General features: G+C 45.5%; 1 protein-coding gene across 2 annotated transcripts in view; it reads right to left on the reverse strand.

Annotated features, from left to right (window-relative positions):
- The window catches only part of NID2 (nidogen 2), a 61,316-nt gene continuing 38,854 nt past the window's right edge, over positions 1-22,462 (reverse strand). The window contains exons 9-21 of one of the 2 annotated variants that reach the window (XM_046008642.1): positions 21,014-21,157; positions 20,179-20,307; positions 19,195-19,338; positions 11,735-11,854; positions 10,756-10,986; positions 7,116-7,337; positions 6,337-6,506; positions 4,014-4,143; positions 3,409-3,580; positions 2,777-2,934; positions 1,433-1,556; positions 437-549; positions 1-141 (exon numbers count right to left, since the gene is read on the reverse strand). In XM_046008642.1, coding sequence (XP_045864598.1) covers positions 131-141; positions 437-549; positions 1,433-1,556; positions 2,777-2,934; positions 3,409-3,580; positions 4,014-4,143; positions 6,337-6,506; positions 7,116-7,337; positions 10,756-10,986; positions 11,735-11,854; positions 19,195-19,338; positions 20,179-20,307; positions 21,014-21,157 — 1,868 coding nt within the window. In that variant the 3' untranslated portion in view covers positions 1-130. Of the gene's footprint in view, positions 142-428; positions 550-1,432; positions 1,557-2,776; positions 2,935-3,408; positions 3,581-4,013; positions 4,144-6,336; positions 6,507-7,115; positions 7,338-10,755; positions 10,987-11,734; positions 11,855-19,194; positions 19,339-20,178; positions 20,308-21,013; positions 21,158-22,462 lie in introns of those variants that run through there. The other variant, XM_046008641.1, reaches the window with a different exon arrangement.

Genomic DNA, 22,462 nt, shown 5'->3' on the forward strand with positions numbered 1-22,462 from the left:
TAGTCTTTTTGTACTGAAAGTGTTCAACTTGTAAGTCCAATTCCTTTTTCCACTTTCTTCACCTTTGCAGTAAATGTTCTTTAGGGTCCAGATTCTGATTGTAAACTCCAAGTCCTTTATGAGGCCATGTTTACTTTCTTCCTGTGAGTAGAGGTGAAAGGAACAGTGGGTGAATATTGTATAATCCTGTTGCCACAGCAGTATTTTAAAGAGGAAATATCCTAATAGGCGGATCTTTTTTGTGTATGGTCAAGCTAGGTGGACTTAGGGGTGAACAGTCTTTACTACCCTGTGTATGGCCATTAACTTTCCCATTCAAAGTGGCCCTCAGTGGTGTCAGTGGCAGCAGCCGTATTTGAGCCAAGGGTAGTCGGCTGTCAGATACATCGTTCTCTACCCTGCTGGTCCAAAGGAGCAGCCTGAGCATTTTATTTACCTGCTGGGCAGTAGGGGTAGACTGCAGTTATCCCGTAGAGATGAGACCGCTGCTCTGGGAGATACTCATCAGTAAACTGGCCGCTGTCTCTATTTACAGATATAACACCATCCCTGGTAACAGAAAGGAAGAGTGAATTTGTGGGATAGAGAAAAAGTTACTTTCAGTAGAGAATCTCTGCTAGCCAGCATTCTAGAATATCTTTTTAATTTAACCAAGTGTGCTTTGACTCCTTTAAATTTGAAGATCTTCCTCTATCAGTGGTTCTCAAAGTGGTCCCCAGACCAGCCTCATCTGGAAATTTGCTAAAAATACAAATTCTTGGGCCCTAATTCAGACCTCCTGAATCAGGAATTATGGGATGGGACCTGGCAATCTCTTAACAATCCTTTGGAGTGATTCTGAAGCTATCCTAAATTTTAAGAACCACTGGTATAAATCAGTGCTTCTCAGCTCTTGACAAATTACTCGAAGAGCTATTAAAATACTGATGCCTGGGCCTCCTGTCAGACCAGTTAAATCAAGACTGCAAAGGATGGGGTAGAAAGGCTTAGACATCTAGATATGTTTTTAATATCCCTCCTTGGAGAACTAGTCTAAATTACAGTACCTTTCCTTCTCCCTGGTGGACAACTAATATGTCCATAATGTCATTTTCTAAAAATCAATTTAAATCATACAGCTAATATACCTCATGGTCCCACTTAAGTATGGTCTTTTATTCTCTGAAGATCAGATTTAGATTAATGCATTTCCTTTCTTAGATAGTTTAGTATCATCTCTGCCATTTTTAAGCAACCTGTGAGCAATACCATTATGATTTTAAAAGCAGTAACACTTGAACAATGTTATCTACTAATTAAGAGATAATGAAAACTTCAGTGGAGAGTTTAATTACTAAAGTCATTAGAGACATTAGGTAAAATGCTACTAATGGTGGTATGTCTTCCAGACTAGGTTGCCTTTTCAGGCTTGGCCAGGGTGTGTCAGGCTCACCTCCTCCAGTCTGTGTGGTAGAAGTGATCTGCGTAGCTAACAATACTGAAGGGGTAGTTGAGGTTGTTCTGAATAACGCGCCGTCCAGTCCCATCAGGAAGTGTACACTCCAGTTTTTTGGTTCCTTTTAAAACATCAGAGAGGGAAAATGAGATCCTTTCATACCATGAGAAAGAAAATTTTTTGCCAAAAATAACTGTGGCAGGTAGAGGCCTTCCAAAAGGAAACAAAGGTAGAATAGGAAGTAAGACATTTTATTCCCAATGCAGTGATACAAATTAGAAACTAAAATTTTCCTTTCTATTACCAGTCTTCAGTTTGTTTAATAGCATTCTAGTTTTTAGAATTTAGACTCTTGATCCTTTCTTGGAAGAGAGGATTGCATTTTTTTCTCCCAAAGTAGGACATTAGACATAAACTTTGTTCTATTTAAAGTCTCACCTTATAAATTATTGTAAACATAGTATCTAGATAAATACTTGCCCTTTATAAGCAATGTATAATGCCTTTTAACTAAAATCCTTAAATATTTTTTAAAGACCTCTTATTTCCAGATAGGAATTAAAAGTGGCTAAAATGGTTACATGGCTCATGTTTTTCAGTGTGAAGGAAGCAGTCTTCAAAATTTTGTAAACTTAAACAAGTTTCTTATGGAACCTGGCTTTAAATTTCAAAGTTTTTAAAAATGTAACTCGTCTACATTATAATTCTTTTCGTTAGATTATAAGCTCTTTAAGAATGAACCTTTTCATATTCTTTAGCATGAAAGTAGACATACAGCATTTTTTCAAATTGCTCTAATAAGGAAATCACACTACAGAAAGAGAGAACTTGGGTACTGGCAACCCAGACTTACTACTGAAGGCCATGCTGCCACATCACTTTCCAAATGTCCTCACCATGATAGCCTATTGACTGGTAAGTATCTGGTAAGGCAACAGATACTTTAAAATGTTCTAATACTGGCAAAAAAAGAGAAAACTTTGTTCAGTTATCTAAGTTTGTCAGTTTCAGCAGTAAGTAAAATTTCTTTTTACTTTAAAAACTAGGCCAGGTGTTTGTGGGCAAGCATTACAAAAATGAGTTGGACATAGTACTAGCCCTCAAATTACCACCTAAGTCACAGACCACCACCACCCCCAAACCCCAGGAAGATTATAAATACCAATACAAAATGTTCTTTAACGGTATATATACCAACTAAAGGAGTAGATTCTGTGCTGTACTGTTAAAAATTTAAGCCAGAAGTTCTATGTGATGGGATCTGGCTTTGCTGTAAACTCTGAGGTAGAGAGCGGCTCCCAGGGTAAGGGAGCGTGGTGTGTTCGCTGCCATCAGTAATACCTGCGTCTGCCCAGCAGAGCAGTTTGGAGAAGGGGTCAAAGGTTAAACCGTTAGGTAGTCCAATGTCTTTATTCACCAGAATTCTTCTGTTTTCTCCTTCTAAAGAAGATGTTTCAATTTTAGGAGCCTCTCGATTCCAGTCTGTCCAGTACAAGTTGCTATGGGATAAATTAAATACAGTGAAAATGCAGTCTAAGAAATAAGTGTCGGTCTCTGAGTTTTGGTTACTTCTACCATTTAATGAAGATAAACCTAGGATTTCAACACTAGGGTTTCCTAATGCATTGCTAAAGGAGACCCACCCCATTCCAGGTTAAGTGTGAGGGAGCCTGGCCAGATCATCTGATCAGCATCAGCCCCTATTCCCCTCTCACATACTCTCTGAATTCTCTATGTATTGTACCGCAGTCTTAATAATTTCCTAGTTTATTCATTAGTTTACTTGCTTTAGAGTATGAGCTCCATGAAAGAACAGACCGTGTCTACACCTAGTAGATCCTATGTAAATATGGTTAAATTCATGCATTGGAGCTTTTATATTCTTGTTCTGACCCTCTCCACAAGGCATTTAAAATCCATGGGCTTCAAAATAGGATCTATAGGTAGCAGGAGAATAGGGAAGCCCAGCTGACCCTCGGATTGGATCCACAGCAATGGCTCGAGGATTCACCAGGTCCGTGTGGAAGAGGGCTTGGCGCTCGGAGCCATCCAGCCTGGCTCTCTCTATCTTGTCCAGGCCACTGTCCGTCCAGTACATTGTTCTACGGAAGTGGTCGATGGCAAGTCCTTCTGGGCTTATCAGACCTGGAAATAGAACAATGGCAGGACTGGAGCATTTGCAGGTATGAAAAGGGAACCTGAAGCAGGGAGATCTACTAGGTTTGAAAAGTTTAAAAAAGAAAGTCCTGAGAGGCGCTCAGTTGCAAGCAGCAGGTTAACAGAGGAACTTGTTCTACCTCTTATTCTCCTCTAGACTGATACACCCACTGGCCCGATGGCACCAGGCATATGCAGCTTTGGCCACCCTGAGTTCCCACTGTGAGCTCTTTCTGTTGGGAGCCCTATTTCTCAGCAGGCTCAGAGTAAGAATCACCTTCTGATTTCTTGCATATGAATGTGTGTTTACAAAGGGACTGGTATGGTACCACTCAGTGAAGCAACTTGTATGGCACTGGTTTTTTTTGCACTTAGTAGAGTCAAATGAAATACAAATTGTCTTCTGGATAAAGTTGCTGACCTGAGTTGATGATCGTCTCAGGCTCTGCTCCTGGTTCCAGACTGGCACGGCTGATTGTCCGTCCAGCAACATCTGTCCAGTACACCATCCTCTCGCGGCAGTCATAGTCAATTCCCACAACTATGGAGCCCTTTGTGGACCAAAACATGAAAGTGGAAGAATTAGGAGCTTTTGCATTTCCCTGGAGTTTGCTCTCAGCAGCTGCACGCATGGCTGTAGGGAATACCCCGTAATGTAGTCTTCTGGGCAGCTAATAAGCAGCATGGTTACACAAGTGGGCTTGGAGGCTGACTTCTGGGGGCCCAGCCAGGCTTGGCCACTGACTAGGTGTGTGACTTAATTTCTCTATGCCTGGATTTGTTCACTTGCAAAATGCAGATAGCAGTACCTACTTCATAGTGCTGCTTTAAAAATGAATACTGTAGATTCCTGTACAGTGTCCTGATCGGTCTTTAGTCTCCAGCAAGTGCTTAATAAACGCTGTTACTGCCAGCGGTAATAAAACGACTTCATGAAAAAAAAAAAATCAGCCCCTTTAATGATTAAAGGACAAATGTTAGGCTCAGCAAATTAAGTTCTTAATGTTTTACTGGGCAAAAAAAAATCTGTTATTCCTTCCAAATGGTATCAGCACTCTTGAAACAGTCTTTCCAAAATTCACCAACATTTGATGACAAAAATCTACTCCCCCTTCCCCTGTGGATATGATCTTCTCCCTGAAGCATAATCCCCTTACCCCATCTCTGCTTCCTTACTATGAAGCAAACGGGTTGTATGCTTATGTAAAAGAAAGTCTCCAGTTGGGTGGGTTAAGAAACTGAAGACTGGTGGTCACCAAACCTCTGGCTAGGGAGATCTTTCCTCCTTTATTGCTAAATAAAAGCAGTCTTCTTTTTCAAATGCTTAGTCTGTGATACTTCTTTGCAGAACTGCACAGTACTTGCTTCATACAATTTCCAACTCCCGACTCCTGGTCTGAGAAACTAAACAGATGTGCAAAGCCAACATCTAGGGGCCATCTGGCTGTCCCTGAGGTCACACCGGTTCCTGGCTTGCCTAACAGAGCCTCCTGGGGTGGCTGGACATGTTTCTGGGAGAGGAATCAATATAAAAAACACTGAACAAAGCAGGACTTGGCTCCTGTGAAAAAGTAGGCAGTTTATACGTAATAATCTGAAGGTCAAGTGTGTTTTACTTGAAAAGTAAAAGTCCTCTGTGTCAGTCAGGAGTGCACATCCATGTCGGCTTCCATTGACCTAGGGAATCATGGGATCTGTTTAAAGCCATGTATTGATTACAGAGTTTCTTGGAAGAATAAGTTATTTTAAATAAATTTCCCCAAGACATGCTTACAGCCCATGTTACATTCTGTCAGTTCCACCACCCTAGGAGAGGCAAGTTCAGAAATGGCGCACAGCTGTTAGACTTGGTGGATAGTTAGACTGAGGTGTTGGCAATTTCTCAGTTTTCTACATCTTTTAGAGAAACTTGCACAGGAACATGCCCGTGTTTGCCAGCACAACTACAAAACCTAAATCTTCAGGAAAAACACATCTTCCTCTGAATACTGGCTGCTTCTAAACTTTTTTTGGAATCCGGAAAAAAAAGTTTGTTCCAGAAGTAAAGGCAAACATGGACATTATACTGTTCTGTACCCCAGAAGAGCAAGTACCTGCTGCATGAGGTTTAGAAATGGAATCAGATGGCTTCCCTTTATAAGTGGCAGTGCCTTTTTGGTGAACTCCCTTCTCTTTTCTCCATTTTAGAGAAGAAATCGCTCCTCCAAAATGGAGTGCTTTGACAGTAGGGAGGTTGCTGGCGCAGGAAGCAACAGGCATCTAGGGAAAGCTCCTTTCCCAGCCCTCTGCCCAGAGCTGCTGTGAAGGAGTTAAGAGACTGATCCACAGAACCAGAGGCAGTCATTAATTTATTTCCACTTGGGATTCTCAACTAACCACAGAAACCACACCTTTTAGGTGGTCTTCCTGGACCCTCTGGAGAGGTCTGGCATGGAGAGGACCTGGGGACTTGGGTCAAGGTTCTGTCAATTTTGTCTTGACTCGTCATACTGCCTCAGTATCCTGACAAATCTCAAACTCCCTCTCCCTGTATCTGAAACCCCATAAACCACCAGAGAAAGCCTGGGCCAGTGAGATGTGACTCCCAGCAACAGTGCCCCCACATCCTGTGAGAGCAGTGTCAGACCCATGACAGTGTCGGACTACAGCCCAGACACCCTCCAAGACCTCCCTCTACCTCTGGCCCTTGCCATGATTTGAAAGCCCTGTGCAGTCCCGCCCCCCCACAGCCCAAATCCACTTACATGCAGTGACAGCAGGGTCTTGGCCATGTCCTTCTGAAGCCTGGTACCGTTGAGGGGCAAGTGACCGATCTGCTGGCCCTGGGCATAGAGCAGGAAGGTGCCCACAGATGGAGGGGTCACGTCAGGCCGGGGCACAGGCCGGACGGTGGGCGGAGCAACCGTGGGGATACCTGCCATGGCAAAGAGCAGGAGGGTATAAAGACAGGATGGGAAACAAGGATAGGTGGGGAGGGGGAAGAAGTTACTTTCCACATAGCAGAATCTCCAAAAACATCAAAAGGTTTTTACCCTAGACAGATGTGTTCCAGATGTTCCTTAAAAGAAATTCTAATTTCTAGGCTCTCCACCCCCCCAAAGATTATGTAAAAACACTGCCAGTTACTAGGGAGGAAGACAACAAAACATTTCCCTCAGAACAAAGCAAGAGGGTTTTTTTTCCTTTTTAAGGAAAGAAACTAGCCAGTACTGTGTCCGCTTTTCTTTGGGCCCCCAGGATGACACGTGTCTCCTTTCACCCCGGGCTGGGGAGGAGGAGTAATTGCATGTTGAACAGAGTTCCAGATGTTCTCACTACAGAAACTGCTAATGACAAAACCAAACACGAAATCCAAATTGGGATCTCGGGTAGACCAGATTGTAAATCAACACAGTGTATTAGTGACATCTTTCACTGGACCTGGTGACCCCCTGGCTCCCCAACCCTCACCCACAGCTGGCAGTTGGCCTCCAGCAAACCCTCCGAGCGGTGTGCTGAATTGGGGCAGTCCCCGGGTGCTTACAGGCAGGGGTGGTGCCTGGCTGCGAGCGGGTGCCCTGCACTTCTCTGCCGTCTTTGTCCACACACCAGCAGAAGTCACTCTTCCCGTGGCACTGCAGGGGCATGAAGTGGCCCAGGTCATCACACTGGGGCACATACTGGTCATCCCTGGGCGTGCCACCATAGTGCTCCAGCAGGTTTTCCCTCCAGCGCTCACAGACGGTCCGGGGCCTCTGCGTGGGCTCTGAGCAGATGGGGACAAAAAGCCTTTGATGGTGAGCCAAGGACGGAATACAGCATGTAGCTGAAGATCCCCACACCTGGCCTCCCTCCTCCTAGTGTCCGCCAACAAGGCCTCGGCCAAGCCCCTGGACACTGGACTGCAGCAGTCAAGTGTCCTAAGAAGCTCTCCACAGGAATCCAGAGAAGGAAAGTTCCTGGGCCAAGAGGATTTGTCATCAAGGCCAGCCACATCAGTAGAGGGCCAGAGGAGGAAAGATCAGGGCTGCAGGGCATGCTTAGGCCGGGAGAGGTTCGTGGGGACTACTCCGCCTGGGCCCAGGGCCTCTGCTAACAGAGCACTTGGTGGGAACCCTCCTCAGGGACTCAGTGGCCCATGTGATATTTCAAGGTAATATTTACTCTTTCCCAATTGGTTCAAGCTCCAGGACCCACACCCAAGAAGGCAATCTTGAGACTGGTCATGTGTCTTAGAAACTATCCCTGAGTTTCTCCCTATGTGGCCCTCGTGTCTGCTCTTTGGAAAACTATATGGAGTAAGACTTGCTGCCGTTAGCACTGGTGAACACAGCAGACAAGGGGGCCAACAGCTCCCTGCTGACTGTTAGACACTCCAGTTCCTGGAAGCCCTTTGGCTCAGAGCTGAACCTTTTTTCCAGTAGGTTCCGGCTTCCCGCCATATATCTCTGCCCCCTCCCATCTCCAGCATCCTCCGCTCTCTGCTGCCCCCTCAGCTCACCACCAGGCTTAACCTGTGAACCCTTGCAGAGCAGTTTCTCTAGCTGATTTCTCCCAGCCTTGCTTCCACATGGCTGTCACTCTGTCACAAACATGGCGATTCTCAGCGGCAGGATGTTTATATAACTCGTCCACCCATCTAGCATAGGCTCATCTAAAGGAACTCAAATAGAAGGCGCTTCTCCTTTAATTCGTGCAACTGAAAGCCTGTGGTCTGTAGAACCATACAGCCAAGTACCTATTTGATACTACCACCTGGATGTGTAACATACATCTCAGAACAAAAACAAACACAGGGTGCCTGGTTTCCACCATCAACACTGCCCTACACAACTCTCCCTTAGACATTTCCCTATCAGTCAACAGCACCTCCACTTTCCATTATCCAAACCCAATCATCCTTGACGCCTTTCTCATTCTCCACATCTGATAGGTCAGAAAATGTCAGCTGTCCCTTCAAAATACATTCAGAAAATCTCTGATCTCTCCACATCTACCCCTATGATCCTGGTCCAAGCCCCATGGTCTCCCGTTAGGATAAGTACCAAAGCTTTCATACTTATGTGGCCTACCCTCTCCTTCCTGCCTCCCAGTGTAAACTACCAGCAGCCAGGAAGAGAGTCCCTTTCAAACATAGTGATTTCATGGATGTCAAAACCTCCAATGGCTTCAAAGAACAAAGTTGGAAACATTACACTTTGGTTCTAGTACCAAAGTGCACCTCTAGGAAAGCGGGAGGGTGGTGAGTAAAATCCTCAGAGCTCAAAGCCGACCAATTCAACTACAAGACTCACTGGATTTGGGGGACGTGGATGTTCTTCAGGTCGTCTCTATAGCTTATGACCCATGGGAAGCCAAGCTCTTTTTAAGACCTCATGGAGAAGGACAGTCTCTCGCTTCCTCCCCCAGAGGTGTCTCTAAAGACCCCAGACGGAGAAATATCACTTCCTCAAAAACTAGCTATCCACCTCATACTGGGATTCCCTGCAGAAGTTCCCAACACTGCCCCAGGCCCACTTTGCAAACTCAAAGGGGACATTCTTGTTCAGGGGACCAGCCAATGAGGCAAAGCTCACTGGAATGCAGACACAGTACACCCAGCCTCTGGGAAATGGGCACCTCACATCATTGATAATGTGTGCCTTCCTCTCGTTCTTTACTATTTGAAGCTCCTTCTTAATTCACCAGTTTTCTTTTCTATTCTGTTTTTGGTTGGCAGAGTTTTAAATATTTTGAAATCTTGGACACAGAATGTTTTCCCTCCCTTCAAGCCAACCCATTAATACAGAGGGGACTAGTCTGAAATGGCAGCCAAGGCACCAAGAGAGAAGTCTGGGCCATGAGGAAAGAGTGTGCACAAGGGAACGCGTCCCTCCCTTAGTCGTTAACTTCTCAATCTCTTGGCTCCCTTCTGAATCACTGTCCTTAACACATGCTTGTCTTAGTAAGTGTAACAGAACTGAACCGTTCCCTAAGGCATGTCCCAACCATCTGATTTCTTTAAATCCCAGATGGAGTTAGAACCGAGACTTTTTAAAGAGTAGGCAGGAGTGAAACAGGGTATTTCTGGGTGGGGTTTGTTTTTTGTTTTTTGTTTTTTTGGACCTGCAAAATCTTTTCCTAAAAATAGGGACAGAGAGGAACTGGGAGTGTCACTGTGGAAACAAGGACATACATCGGAATCAAGCATTACCAATTTTTACCTATATGACTCTTAGAAGCCCTAATGTGCCGGCGATAATGGTATTACCAAAGGGATCAAAACTGGTGGTAATTCTCCAGCTCTTCTCACTCTCGTACATGAAAAGTCAAGATTAGTATTTATCTTTTTCAGGAGTAGAAATGGACCTGTGACTAGCAGGCTCAGGGCTATAGGAGTTATTTTGGCTAAAAAGGTTTCAATTCAGTCCTATGTTCTTCATAATAAAATTATTCTGTATTTAAAAAAAAAAAAAAAGTCTTCCCACTCTCAACAATCCAGACGGTGGAGGGGAGGCAGGGGGAGCGCTCAGACAGTATCAGACATGCTCACCATCGGCATGTCACTGCATGGGCTAACATCACAGGTTCCTGTACTTCTTCTGACGGTGGCCGTGGCAGGTGGGGGTTCCCTGTCGACATGCCAGGCCTGGCTGGAGACAGCTGGGGTAATTAGCTTAGAGCAAACTAGCTGGACCCCCCCCACAGGTGTTCTACCTCTTCTTCCCATCAATACTAAAGTGGCCTTCATACTGTCCGCTGCAATTCTGCAAGCGGAGTGAAGGGATAGAGAGGAATACGGGAAGGCAGATTTTCTTTGGGATGAAAGGCTGGTCTGGCAAGATCCTCTTGCTCCAAATGCTCCCAAAGGTGCCATAACAGATGGAGGGGAATGGCCTCAGCCTGACCGACACACTCAGTCTCCACTTCCAGGCCTGTCCTGGGCAAGTGTGAGGCCGCAGCCCAGGGTGCAGCAGTGATTACGTATGTACCTATGTCCGTCCCTGTCACAAATGTGCATGCAGGTGTGCACAGACCATTCCAGGGTTCCCAGGAGGAAGAAGCCTCCACAGGGTGGAATTGGGCCCGGGGTCTGGCGTCTGCTCGGTCTGGACAGGGGTGATCATCTGCCCCCCAGTCACCTCCGGTCTGCTTCTCGAGCCCATGGCTGAGGCCAGAACTGGCTCTCTTCCCTAACTTCTCACCTGGTGGTCCGCAGCGCGGTGGCAAGGAACCTGGAGCAGTCCGCGTGCCGGGGACTTCGTGGCCGTTGGGGTCCACGCACCAGCAGAAGCCAGTCATGCCGTGACACTGCAGTGGCAGGAAGTGGCCCTGCTCATCGCACTGGGGGATGTGCATGCGGCTGCCGGGATAGGTGTGCTGAGCCTGGGCGTGGCGCTGCTGTTGTTCGCAGGGTTTCAGCCCAGAGGAGGGGTCTTCCGAGGTCCGGGTGAAGGAGATGTACAAAGGAGGAATAAAAGACACTGCAACCCGTCTACTCCTACCAGCTAGCGTCAAAGTCTCCTAGCCGAGGGGTTTTTTATTTTCCCCTCCATATACTTGGAAGGTAGCATCTCATGGGAAAAAGAGCAAAGTGCTGAGATTCTGAACTCCTGGTTCTTTTGTTTCTGCCACTATCTCCCTAATTTCTCCCTAAGTCTCACAGTTCACCCTGTCCTGGGCTGACTCCCCACTGCTGTCTGGGCAAAATGAAGAGCCACCCATAGCCGCTGTCCAAAGACTCCCAAGAGACTTGGGAGAAGATGGTAAAACTTTGTTCAGCCCCAGAAGTCCAGAATGTTGTCTGAGAAGCTCCAAGTCAATGGCAATCACTAGGCACAGCGTGCGAGCCAAGACCTCCTAGAATAGTCGTGGGGCTTACGACCAGCTCACTAGCACACATGGCTCCTGTTCAGCAAGCTTGATCTCAGTACTTCCTCTAGGCAAAGCTGCTCACAAAGGGAGCTGATACAGTGGGTGGGACCCTAGGTAGGACAATGGATGGGTCACATTCCTGGCCTCCCAGAATGCTAAGAACCAAGTGAGTACTCAGTAGACTAGGCAGCTAGATGGGACAGAAAAAGCCTTGGTCTGGTCTCCTATAATAGTGAACTAAAGGCTACAGAAAAATCACATTGAAGGAGCCAGGGTTTTCTGTGCCTCATCTGGCTTTCCAAACCTTACCGGGTGTGCACTGAAATCCATCCCCATGATAGCCAGGGTGGCATCGGCAGGAGAAGGAGCCAGGGGTATTGTAGCAGGTAGCCGAGGGGTGACATCTGTTTTCCGAGCATTCATCAACATCTGCGGAGGCAGGAACAGGGATGAGGGGGAGGGGGAGGGAGGAAGGAACAGCATGACTTCACTGCACACACCCGGGGCTACTGCACGGCCTTAGTACACAAGGGGTCAACCTCAGAAGACCTCTGGGCACAAGCAGAAATAGAGTAAGAGCTAAAGGCAAGCTTAATGTACAAAGCTGGGGGACACAGGAGTTAAGAATGTATGAGGTAGAAATCAAATGTGTGGTCACTTCCAGAAAAAAATATCCTACAGTGTGTTTCTAGAGCATCTTTCATCCACAGTGAATTCCAGGAAGTTATCACCTTTGAACTGGCCTCTAGACTGTAAATCATTCACTTCCTTTCGGTACTGCAGCAGTAAATACGCTAACAATGGCTTTGCCCCCTGTCCCTATAGCACCAACATGCAAATGCAGAACATCCTGAGGAGGCCCCAGTGCTTTTTCAACTAAGGCAGAAGCCCACACAGTCTCATGTAATCAGAGTCCTACTAGCGACAATGCCCAAGTAATCAGAAATTATCTCTACTGTCTACCTTTAGAAGAAATAGAAAAGTGTATAAGAAAAATATTATCAGAAGTTTTGAAGCAACACATTAAAAAATCTGAATTTGGGACACCTGGGTGGCTCAGTGGGTTAAGCGGCTGCCTTTGGCTCAGGTCATGATCCCAGGGTCCTCAGACTGAGTCCCGCCTGGGCTCCTTGCTCAGCAGGGAGCCTACTCCTTCTGCTTGCCACTCTGCCTGCCTGTGTTCTCTCTCTCTCTCTCTCCCTGACAAATAAATAAATAAAATCTTTTTAAAAAAAAATCTGAATTTGTCAGGCTTATCAGTATCAATAATTCAGCACACCCCCCTTCACGATACCAGATTTTCATAATTCTCAAAACTGTAACATCCTAGAACTTCAAATGCCAGCTTATAGTCCTTTTCCTTACCACAATCAGCATATGCCAACAATACCAAGGCACTCCCCCTACCCCAAAAAAACCTCTGAGAGTCAAACTATTACAACAAATGGCCAGGGGCACTGGGTGGAGCATACGACTCTTGATCTCAGAGCTGTGAGTTAGAGCCCCACATTGGGTACAGAGATTACTTAAAAATTAAAAAAAAAAAATTCTTGAATACATAAAATAAAACCAATGGCCAGTGATTGAGATAAGCTATATGCAAAGACAGGAAGTCTTCCAGAGTAAAAGGAAGATAAAGGGTGGAGGTCTGATCAAGGTTTGGCTGAAAATAAAAGCAAGCAGTCGCTTCCATAAAGACGACCAAAAAATGATATAAAAATGTGTGAATAGGAAAAAATGTGGGTTGGGATGATCAGTGTGAAACCTACAAGGTGGTGAGTCCCAGGAGTGAATTGCATCCATTTGCTACAGCCCGCAGCAGAGACACACAGAACCGAGGATGCTGGAGAGCGACCCCCTGAATGTGACCTGAATTGGCTGGGGACAGAGGTGGTTCCTCGCCAGGTCTCCCGTGCACCCAATGAGATCTGCTCTAGGGTGGTCAGCCCCAGCCTTGCTGCGACCATGCTCTCACTGGGCCCCCTTTCCATGGCTCTATGCCTTTCCCAGGTACTGGTGAGCCAACATGCAGGACGGGAAACCCAGCTGTTCTGTTCACAGGAGAGGAATCTCTTACACTGTCATTAGCAAATTCACATTCTGTGTGACCTCAGTCTTGGGGAAACTTGGTCAAAATAAATGAGCTCCCTTAAGTCCAAAAGAATCCTGAATGTTTGACACAACCAAGTTCAATGCTACCCAGAGAGGCTCTGTCCAGAGGAGAACACTTCCTGTCCACCTACAAAGGCGGGAAAGTAGTTACACATTCCTCTGCAAAGTCAGAAACAACCCGGGTTTTCTGGTTAGCTCCTTAGGTAACCTAAAAGAAACCAAACAAAACCAGTCACAACAAAAACCTGTCTCTGAGCTAATCAATACAGGTTCTCTCTTGTCACATTTAATCATCCCTGAGTTTGGCTCTCTGTCTCTTCAAAAGGGCAACCTCAGTACCTTGCTAGGGGAAGCCGGCAGCCATCTAGCTCCCCGGGCCTACAAAGGGCTGGGAAACCAAAGCTGTAAAAATGAACATCCCCCAGGAAAGTCAATGCAGGAAGTGAAAGCTATTCATAATATATATGCTAAAAGTACTCCTCATGCTAACAGGAACCCCAGGCAATGACAGGAAGCAGGAATTCCTGAGACACAGGGCCTATTTCTAGAACTGAGGGATCAGCTCCTTGAGATTATTCTGAACTCAGAGAGAGGGGACATCCCAGAGCTACCAAGTTATCTCATGTTCAATAAGTCCAAGGCCTAGCAATTCCAGTCAGAACGAAAGAGCAGTCAACCTCCCCAATACAGGGGACAGTAATGGTTATAAATGACCAACAGGGAGAAAAGTCCTTGAGGTGATGGAAAGCATCACAAATGAGGAGCGTCCAACCCCTAAAGCTGGAGGAGGTTAAGGCTCCCAAAGCACAGAACAGTCCTCGATGCCTCCTTGAAAGACCTCCCACCATGTCAGAAAATAGTCCAGTCAGCCACTCTAGGGCCTGAGCTCAGAGCAGGTTATGGCTCTAGGAGTCCTAACACTGAGGATGGTTTGGAGGGGACTGGAGCTTTTGAGTAAAGAAGGGAAGCTCTTCCCTATGTCACAGGATGTCAAGTGTCAGGACAAAAAGCATAGAAAGACTTTCAGCCCCTTGGCAAAGGAGAGACTCCTTGTTGTACCACTGGGGGAGGGGGCTGCCATTTATGACAGGAGTCTTAACAACCAATGACAGGAATCTTCAGGGGCTGTTAGGACACTGAGGTCAAGACAACAAGGTTGAAGTCATAGTAGATCTCCTTTGCTATTCAGATAATGAAACATGGCTGAATCTCAGCATAATTCTCCATTCTCTTACCTATCAAGCTAGTAAAAACAAACAAACAAAAACAAAACAAAACAAAACAAAAGCCTGTATGGAAAATGTGTTAAAATCTTCAATTTTGAATTCATACTTCAGTGTTTCAACACTCTTCTCACTGTCCTCCTTCTGCCCACACCCAAACCAAGGGATGTCCCTTTGAAACAAACCCAGTCATTGGATTACCAGACTCTAGCTCTTCACTAACCCATCACTCCCTACCCTACCCCTTTTGCTTCCAAACCATCCAGTGAAATTTCCAGACCCCAGGAAAGGCTTCAGGCCACAAGCTGTCACTCCCCATCTATTCAATCAAGCACCCGCTGGTAGTGCCCCTGTGTGGTATGTGGTGACCCTCTCTCTGGAGCCCATGAATGGAGAAAACTCCTTCCTTCCCATGCCTCGTCTCTTCTCCTCCTGTGTCTACATCAACATCACCATACCTCACCTAACTTCTCCATTCTTAGAACAGAAGACCTGAGAGAGAATACTCTAAGAACGTCTTCTCATGTCCCTCCTGAGCACTCAGGGCTCGGAGGGACGTCCCGCCTGTTCAACTCACACTTGCTCCTCCCTGGAAAGAGACCCTGACTCAAGACAATCTTGTTTTTGCACCTAGCAAAGTCACCAAGATCTAACAGGCCTGAGAAATATCGGCTCACGCCAACACAAGGTTGAAATCAGTCCTGAAACTGTTGAAACTGGGATTGATTGAAGGAAGCTGGAAAAGATTTAATTCTACTTGGATTAAAGTAATTCCTACTAGTGACTCAGACTAGACTGAGAGCCCAAAGCCAAGTTCGGCCTCTCCAGGGAACTCCATTTTTGACCAACTGGCTAGAGAAAAACCCACACACCCTTTTACTACTACTTTAATGGAGTAGAGAAAAATATGTATGCTTCAAGAATGCACACTTTCCACAAAATAGAGCCTTTTTGTCTATTTTTCTCTATTTTGCTGTTTTCTCTCTCTGTGGTCACAGAGACACATGTACACTGTGGTATACCTTGAAAAATGTGTGTGTGCACACACACACAAACCTGAAAGTCACCTTTGTGATTAACCCAGACCAATATAGGCATGGCATAGTCTTCAGGAAAATGACTATTCATATTCTACTACTCCAGTCTGAAAAGCTGGAATGGCAACTGATTCTGGAAGGCAGCCTCTAAGAAACCCCAAAGATCCCTCCTTCCTAGTATTTGCGATCTTGTGTAATCTCCTTCCCTTGGGTAACTTGCATCTGACCAATACACCAAAGCAATATTGAGGGGATATCATTTTTGTGATTTTTTTTTAAAGATTTGTTTATTTGACAGACAGAGATCACAAGCAGGCAGAGAGGCAGGCAGAGAGAGAGGAGGAAGCAGGCCTCCTGCTGAGCAGAGAGCCTGACATGGGGCTCGATCCCAGGACCCTGGGATCATGACCCGAGCCGAAGGCAGAGGCTTTAACCCACTGAGCCACCCAGGTGCCCCTCATTTTTGTGATTTTTAACTTCCATTTTGCTAGCAGACTTTCTGCCACTGGCTTTGAGGAAGTAAGCTACTTTGTTCAAGGTCTGTGTGTCAAGAAGCTGAAGGTTATCTCCAGGCAATAGCTAGCAAGAACCCAAGGCTCTCTGTCCTCAAGGAACTGAATCCTGCCAGTAACCACATGAGAATCTTTCCCCAGTTAGGCCTTTACATGAGACCCCATGTCTACTGCACCCTTTGATGCAGCCTTGTAGGACCTTTTAAAGCAGAGGACCAAACTAAGCCATTCCCAGGTCCTTGACCTACAGACAAGGCATGTGTTTTGCTTACAGCTGCTATATTTGGGGGTAATTTGTTATGCAGCAGTAGATAACTGATACACTAGGGAAGTAATGGATGGGTTTGGCATGTTTTCAAGTTTGTGGGTTTCAGAGAAAATCTCAAAAGTAGAGAAGCAGAGATTGAATAGGGACAATTAAAAATGGTAGAAATCAGCAAGAGGACAGTAGTAACAATGAATGGCATTATTCCAGAGTTCTCAACACAGAAAAATGGCCAATTTCAGGGTCCTAATATGACCCCCAAGGTAATCAAAGTCTTACAGGACAAATAGAGGTTAGAAGAAGGAAAAGGGAATGATTCTAGAACGGATTAGGGCAAGAAGCATCTAACTCAATGAACATTCTGATTATTAACACTCGTCACATCTAGGCTGCAATGAATTTTGACTTGTTAGCTTTAAACCAAAGACCTAAGGAGTTAAATACCTTAAAACCACCATCTCTGTTGTCCCGAGCAACCAGATGTTTAAATATGAAATTCTGACAAGACTTTGATTCTCCATGCAGTCTCATTTCTTAGAACCAGCAGTGTGTTAAATGAAACTGAATGATAGGGGTGCATGGGTGCCTCAGTCGGTTAAGCACCTGCCTTTGGCTCAGGTCATGATCTCTGGTCCTGGGGTCGAGCTGTGTGTTGGACTCCCTGCTTCTCCTTCTCCCTCTGCCCCTCCCTACTGCTCATGCTCTCCCTCTATCTTAAATAAATACATCTATCAAAAAAAAAAAAAACCCCAAACCAAAACAATGACAAAATTCTACAAGAGTAGAAAAGATATTATTCCCACTGTGAGAAATAACAGAACAAGGAGGAGTCAGGGCCCCCTTATACCCTGACCCCGCACACCTGTGGAGGCTGCCCTCTGTAGAGTCCTAGGGCAGATGGAGCTCTTGGGCTGGTCAAGTGAGAGAAGCGTCTGTGAATTCCAAATCTCCCTTAGTCTAACTGGAGAAACCCTTGAGCTCTAAAGCAGGGGGTGTTTTTGGTGGGGGGGAGGGGGAGAAAACCAAATGGGGCTGAACTGAGCCACGGCTTTGGGTCATTTCAGTATAAATTGTGTTTTTTAGGGAAACCCTACAGGAGAGCTTCTGTACAACAGAAGTGGGAACATTAAAGAGCCAATTCTGATAATACCGAATGGCCCCTCACATCTGGGAGGGAGAGGATGGCTGTGCTACCCGACACATTTGTTCTGTCTGTAACATATGGCTTCCGTCTGCTGGTTCAGGCAGCCCCTCCACTGAAACTGAAGGGAAGAGGATGGGAGGAGGATGAGAAGCAAACATCTGGTAAGGACGGGGGTGGGGGAGAGATGGTATTTAAGCTGCTGTAAAGCTCCTGGGAGTTACTCAGCTGTTCCAGCAAATGAGCTCAGGGTGCCCAGGTGTACAAGTGGCCCGGCCAATGCAAGCAGCGATTTGAAGAAAGGGGGAAAGCCTGTGCTCCAGGTTTATCCCCAGACCCTTTCCCCACCATTCTCTCACTCCCAGTGTCTCATTTTACCCTGATTTTGGGGTATTACTGACAGCATGAAATCGAGTTTCAATTCCATCACGTCACTGGATACATTCTGAAAACCTTTAACGGATTATGTAGCTTTGCTGAATAATCTCTATATTAAAGTACTACTAATCCCGGTTTCACGGACATTTATACCCAGAAAATTATACCTAGTTTATAAGAAATTATACCTAGTTTAGTAACAACCTCATGCATCATTATTATTAGTTAACCAAGTTAAATTTTAAGTTAGTCCTGCATTTCAGGTTAGTGATTTATATCAAGCCTTAACCATCTAAAACGTCTTTAGATTTCTGGGGAAAAAGTTGTAAGTGCTTAGATGTGCATTTCTACTCTTTTATAATGGTAGAGTTCTTTCACTCTTTCCTCCTCCCCCCTCCCACCAGGGAGAGAAGAGGGTGGGAAAAAATTAGAGGGAAAGCATTGCATGTATGTTTAGAGACTGCTTAAAATACCACTTCAGCCAGTGGAACAGCAACTAAAAGTCAGGCCTGACTGAAGCGCTAGATTAAGCCATTACCAAAGACACTGAACGATGGAGACTTCCGGACAGGTGAGTGGGTTTTCCCAAAGTTCCTGCAGCCTACACTAGCTCCCAGGAACAGGAGGTTACAAGCTGGCAGTTGCTTCCTAGCACTCCAAGAATGTCTCCACCAAGGACAGCCATATATGCTCAACAATCTAGTCCAAGGGAAATCACCCTTGGCTCTGCTTTTTGACTCAAAGGACAGCTTTTCTCTTGCCCTTCAGACAATATCAAGGCTGTGTGAGTTGAGGAAGGGACCTTTTTTTTTTTTTAAAGATTTTATTTATTAATTTTGACAGAGAGAGATCACAAGTAGGCAGAGAGGCAGGCAGAGAGAGTGAGAGGGAAGCAGGCTTCCTTCAGTGCAGAGAGCCCGACGTGGGACTCGATCCCAGGACCCTGAGATCATGACCTGAGCCGAAGGCAGCAGCTTAAACCACTGAGCCACACAGGCGCCCAGGAAGGGACCTTTTTGAGAAGGGTTTTGGCGATGTGGGGATATTGCATCCAAGGTGACTGTTGAGAGTCACTGAGGCTGACAACCCACAGGTACTCACCAGTACACTGGTGCCCGTTGCCCATGTAACCGGGAAGGCAGGCACAGCTGAACGTGCTGCCTCCATGGGAAATGCACTGGGCCTGGCCAGAGGGGGCACAGGAATGACTGCCATCCTCACAGGGGTTGGGAGGGGGGCTGATCACTGAAAAGAGAAGAAGGCAAGAACATCCAAGAGTTCAGCCATGCGAATGAGTGAGACTTGACCCTCACAGTGTGATTCCCACACCAATAGCATCAGGACATCTGAGGGCTTACATCCCAGAGCCAGTAAATCAGAATCTGACTTTGAACAAGACCCCTGGATAGCTTGTAGGCTTCTATAAGTTTGAGAAGCATTGCTCTGGGTTTGTGGTTAAAACACTAGGTATGAGATCAGTCATTAAAATAGCCCTTGATTAAAGTTTATAACTCATCAGAGCTACATACACACAGTTTCTATGATCATGGCTACTCTTCCATCCCACTGGGTTAAAAAGTGTATTTTCTCTATCATCCTCTGGCTCTACCAATGGGATGAATTTGGAATCCTAGTTCTTTTGGATCTACTTTTAGGTCCAAAGATTTCTTTTTCTTTACCCTAGAAAGATTCGATTTATTACAGAGGGAGATCTATAGCTGGGCACATGGAACAAGCATCTTTGAATTATAATCTATTCCATTTAAATTTGAGAACTATTTTACCTCTATCTAGAATTGGTGGCATTAGAGGTTCAGAGTCTTGTTACATGATTGGGCCAAATACCAAGACAGATGGGAATCCCAACTGGGTGAACACCTTCTAGTAATTCAACACCAAAAGTATCTATTTAGGGGGAAACAACAACACAGGGCTGAACTAGTCCATAGCTTTGGATTATTTCAAAGTAAACTGTGTTCTAAACCCATATGACAGAACTCCTATAGGTTGGAGTGGAAACACTAAAGAATCAAAGAGCAAGGTTCAGTGCCATGTTGGCCAAAGAGATAGTGTCCTAGCACTCACAGGTGCAAGTGTGCCCGTCATCTGCGAACTCATAACCACTCCGGCACTCACACCTGTAGCTTCCCAGCAAGTTGATACAAACGGAGTTGGGGCCACAGTGATGGAAGCCAGTTGCACACTCATTTACATCTAAGAAGAAATAAGGACAGAAAAAGACTGCTTAAATCAAAGGTTCCCCAAGTGGCAGGTCTGAAAACCTAATGTTTTCTCACTGCCATGAAGCGTCAACAGAACAAATAAATTAGTGTGTGTTGGGGGGGAGGGTAGTCAAAATGTATTTCTAAGCATCAGACCTGAATGCATGTTGTAGGTTATAATCTTTATTTGAAGTCATTCAAGTTAAGTAACAGGGAAAATAATTGAATATTCTGAGAAGTCTCTGAACAGTAAAAAATAAAACCGACTCAACATTTAAAAGAAAAACACACTAACAATTCTTCTTTCAGAAATGTAAAGGAATTTCTGTGGCTTGTGGGGAAAAGGCCTTGCATGGATGAAAGGAACATAAAGTCTGAAACCTAAGGATAACCAGAAAACATGTTTTAGTAAATATAAGAAACACTTGCTGCTGGGTTAAAATGACCAAACTTGAGAGCTCAAAATATGCAGGAATTGCAATATGTGTCTCCTTTTCCCAGTCCCAGCCCCAAAGTCTCACCTCCCAACTATCCTCTCAACTCTAACTAGAATATGCTTTAGTGTTGAAATAAGAGATTTAGGTTAGCAGCTGCTAAATGTGTCTGGTGCATCAGCGGAGACCCTTAAACAGAAACGCCAGGCTTTGGTAACACAGAGCTGGAGGAGCCCACGAACGGACAGAGCCCATACAACTTACCCACACAGCTGCGTCCATCTCCCTGGTACCCAGAGGCACACTCGCAGGTGTAGTCTACCCCTGCCCCTGGATGGCACTGAGCTCTCATGTCACATGTGTGTTTCCCGTCGTAGCAAGGATTCACGCGGACGGGGTCTGAGTCCCCTGCGTGGGTAGAGAGGAAATAGATCACACAAGCACAATGTGGTTGTTATAAAGAGAAAGGCATAGATGGGAGATCAAGGACTCCACGGGACAAACCGCATACTCCTCTCTTCGGGGGGAGCCACCTGGAGACCTTGCTAAATTATTAATACCCCAAGCTGGGCTGGATTATTTAAGTTGCAGTATTAAATTCAAGAATGGCCTACCCTACAATTAACCTTTTCATGCTTATGGTAGGCTTGTGTGCGGGGAATAAAAACATCCCAATACACGGCATAATTTTATTGTAAAGCAATGTGATTCTCAGGATGACTTTGGAAGGGGCAATCATCCCCATGATCGGTAATTTTTGCAGAGAAGTGCGAGACATCGGAAAAATTGCCCCAGCTCAGAAAGCTAAGAAGTGGTACAGCAAGAGCTCATACCCCAAATTTCTGCCTCTACACTGGGCAGTCTCTCACTAAAATTCACTAATTCCTAAGTCAAAATTTAATAACTAGGAAAATCTTGCTTTTTTAAGATCGGGAAGACTAAAGAGGAATGATTTTTGCGGTATTACTTATTAGGATTAACCTGGCCACAGACCCATCCATCCCCCAGGTAGAGATACGCTCGATATCTGAAACCTTCCCTAGAGAGTTTTGTTTCTGGACAGAACACAGTAGTAATGCTCATTGTAAACTTATTTGCCAGGCACTGTTCTAAAACCTTTACATATACCATCCCCTTAAATCCTCTTGACTACACTGTGAGGCAGATATTAATATCTTCATTTTTACTACAGCACAGAGAGGCCACGTAACCTGGCAAAGGTCACACAGTCAGAAGCAGCTGGAGCAGGGATAAAAAGCCAGGCTCTCTGCGCTTGCCACCACTTTGCTAACCTTTGCTAAGCCACCACCAAAGGAACTTCATAAAGTTAGCTAAGCCAAGGGCACAGAGATGATGTGGGAAAGAACCCCAGACACAATGAATCCGTTAACTCTGGGTACTTCCACTCACTCCTCTGATTCCTCAGGTGTAAAATAGAAATAAAGATAATATTTAAATCTGCTACAACTGAAGAAAATAAAGAAAACCTGACATAATATATGTAAAAGACAATCCTCCCTCTTCCCATCCCCCCCCCCACCACCGTGGATAGGCCTACCCAGTCCCTAGGGATGACATTCCTTCTTCCTCCTCAGTGGGACCCCTGCTCGTCCTCACTTGGTTTCAGCTTTGTCTCAGTCCCTAGAATTAATTCTGATCTTAGATCTAAAAGATTTCAGGAGCTTTACCCAAACCTCCCAGGCTTCATGTCAA

The sequence above is a fragment of the Meles meles genome, chromosome 6 (genome assembly GCF_922984935.1).
Source record: "Meles meles chromosome 6, mMelMel3.1 paternal haplotype, whole genome shotgun sequence".
NCBI classification, from domain to species: Eukaryota; Metazoa; Chordata; class Mammalia; order Carnivora; family Mustelidae; genus Meles; species Meles meles.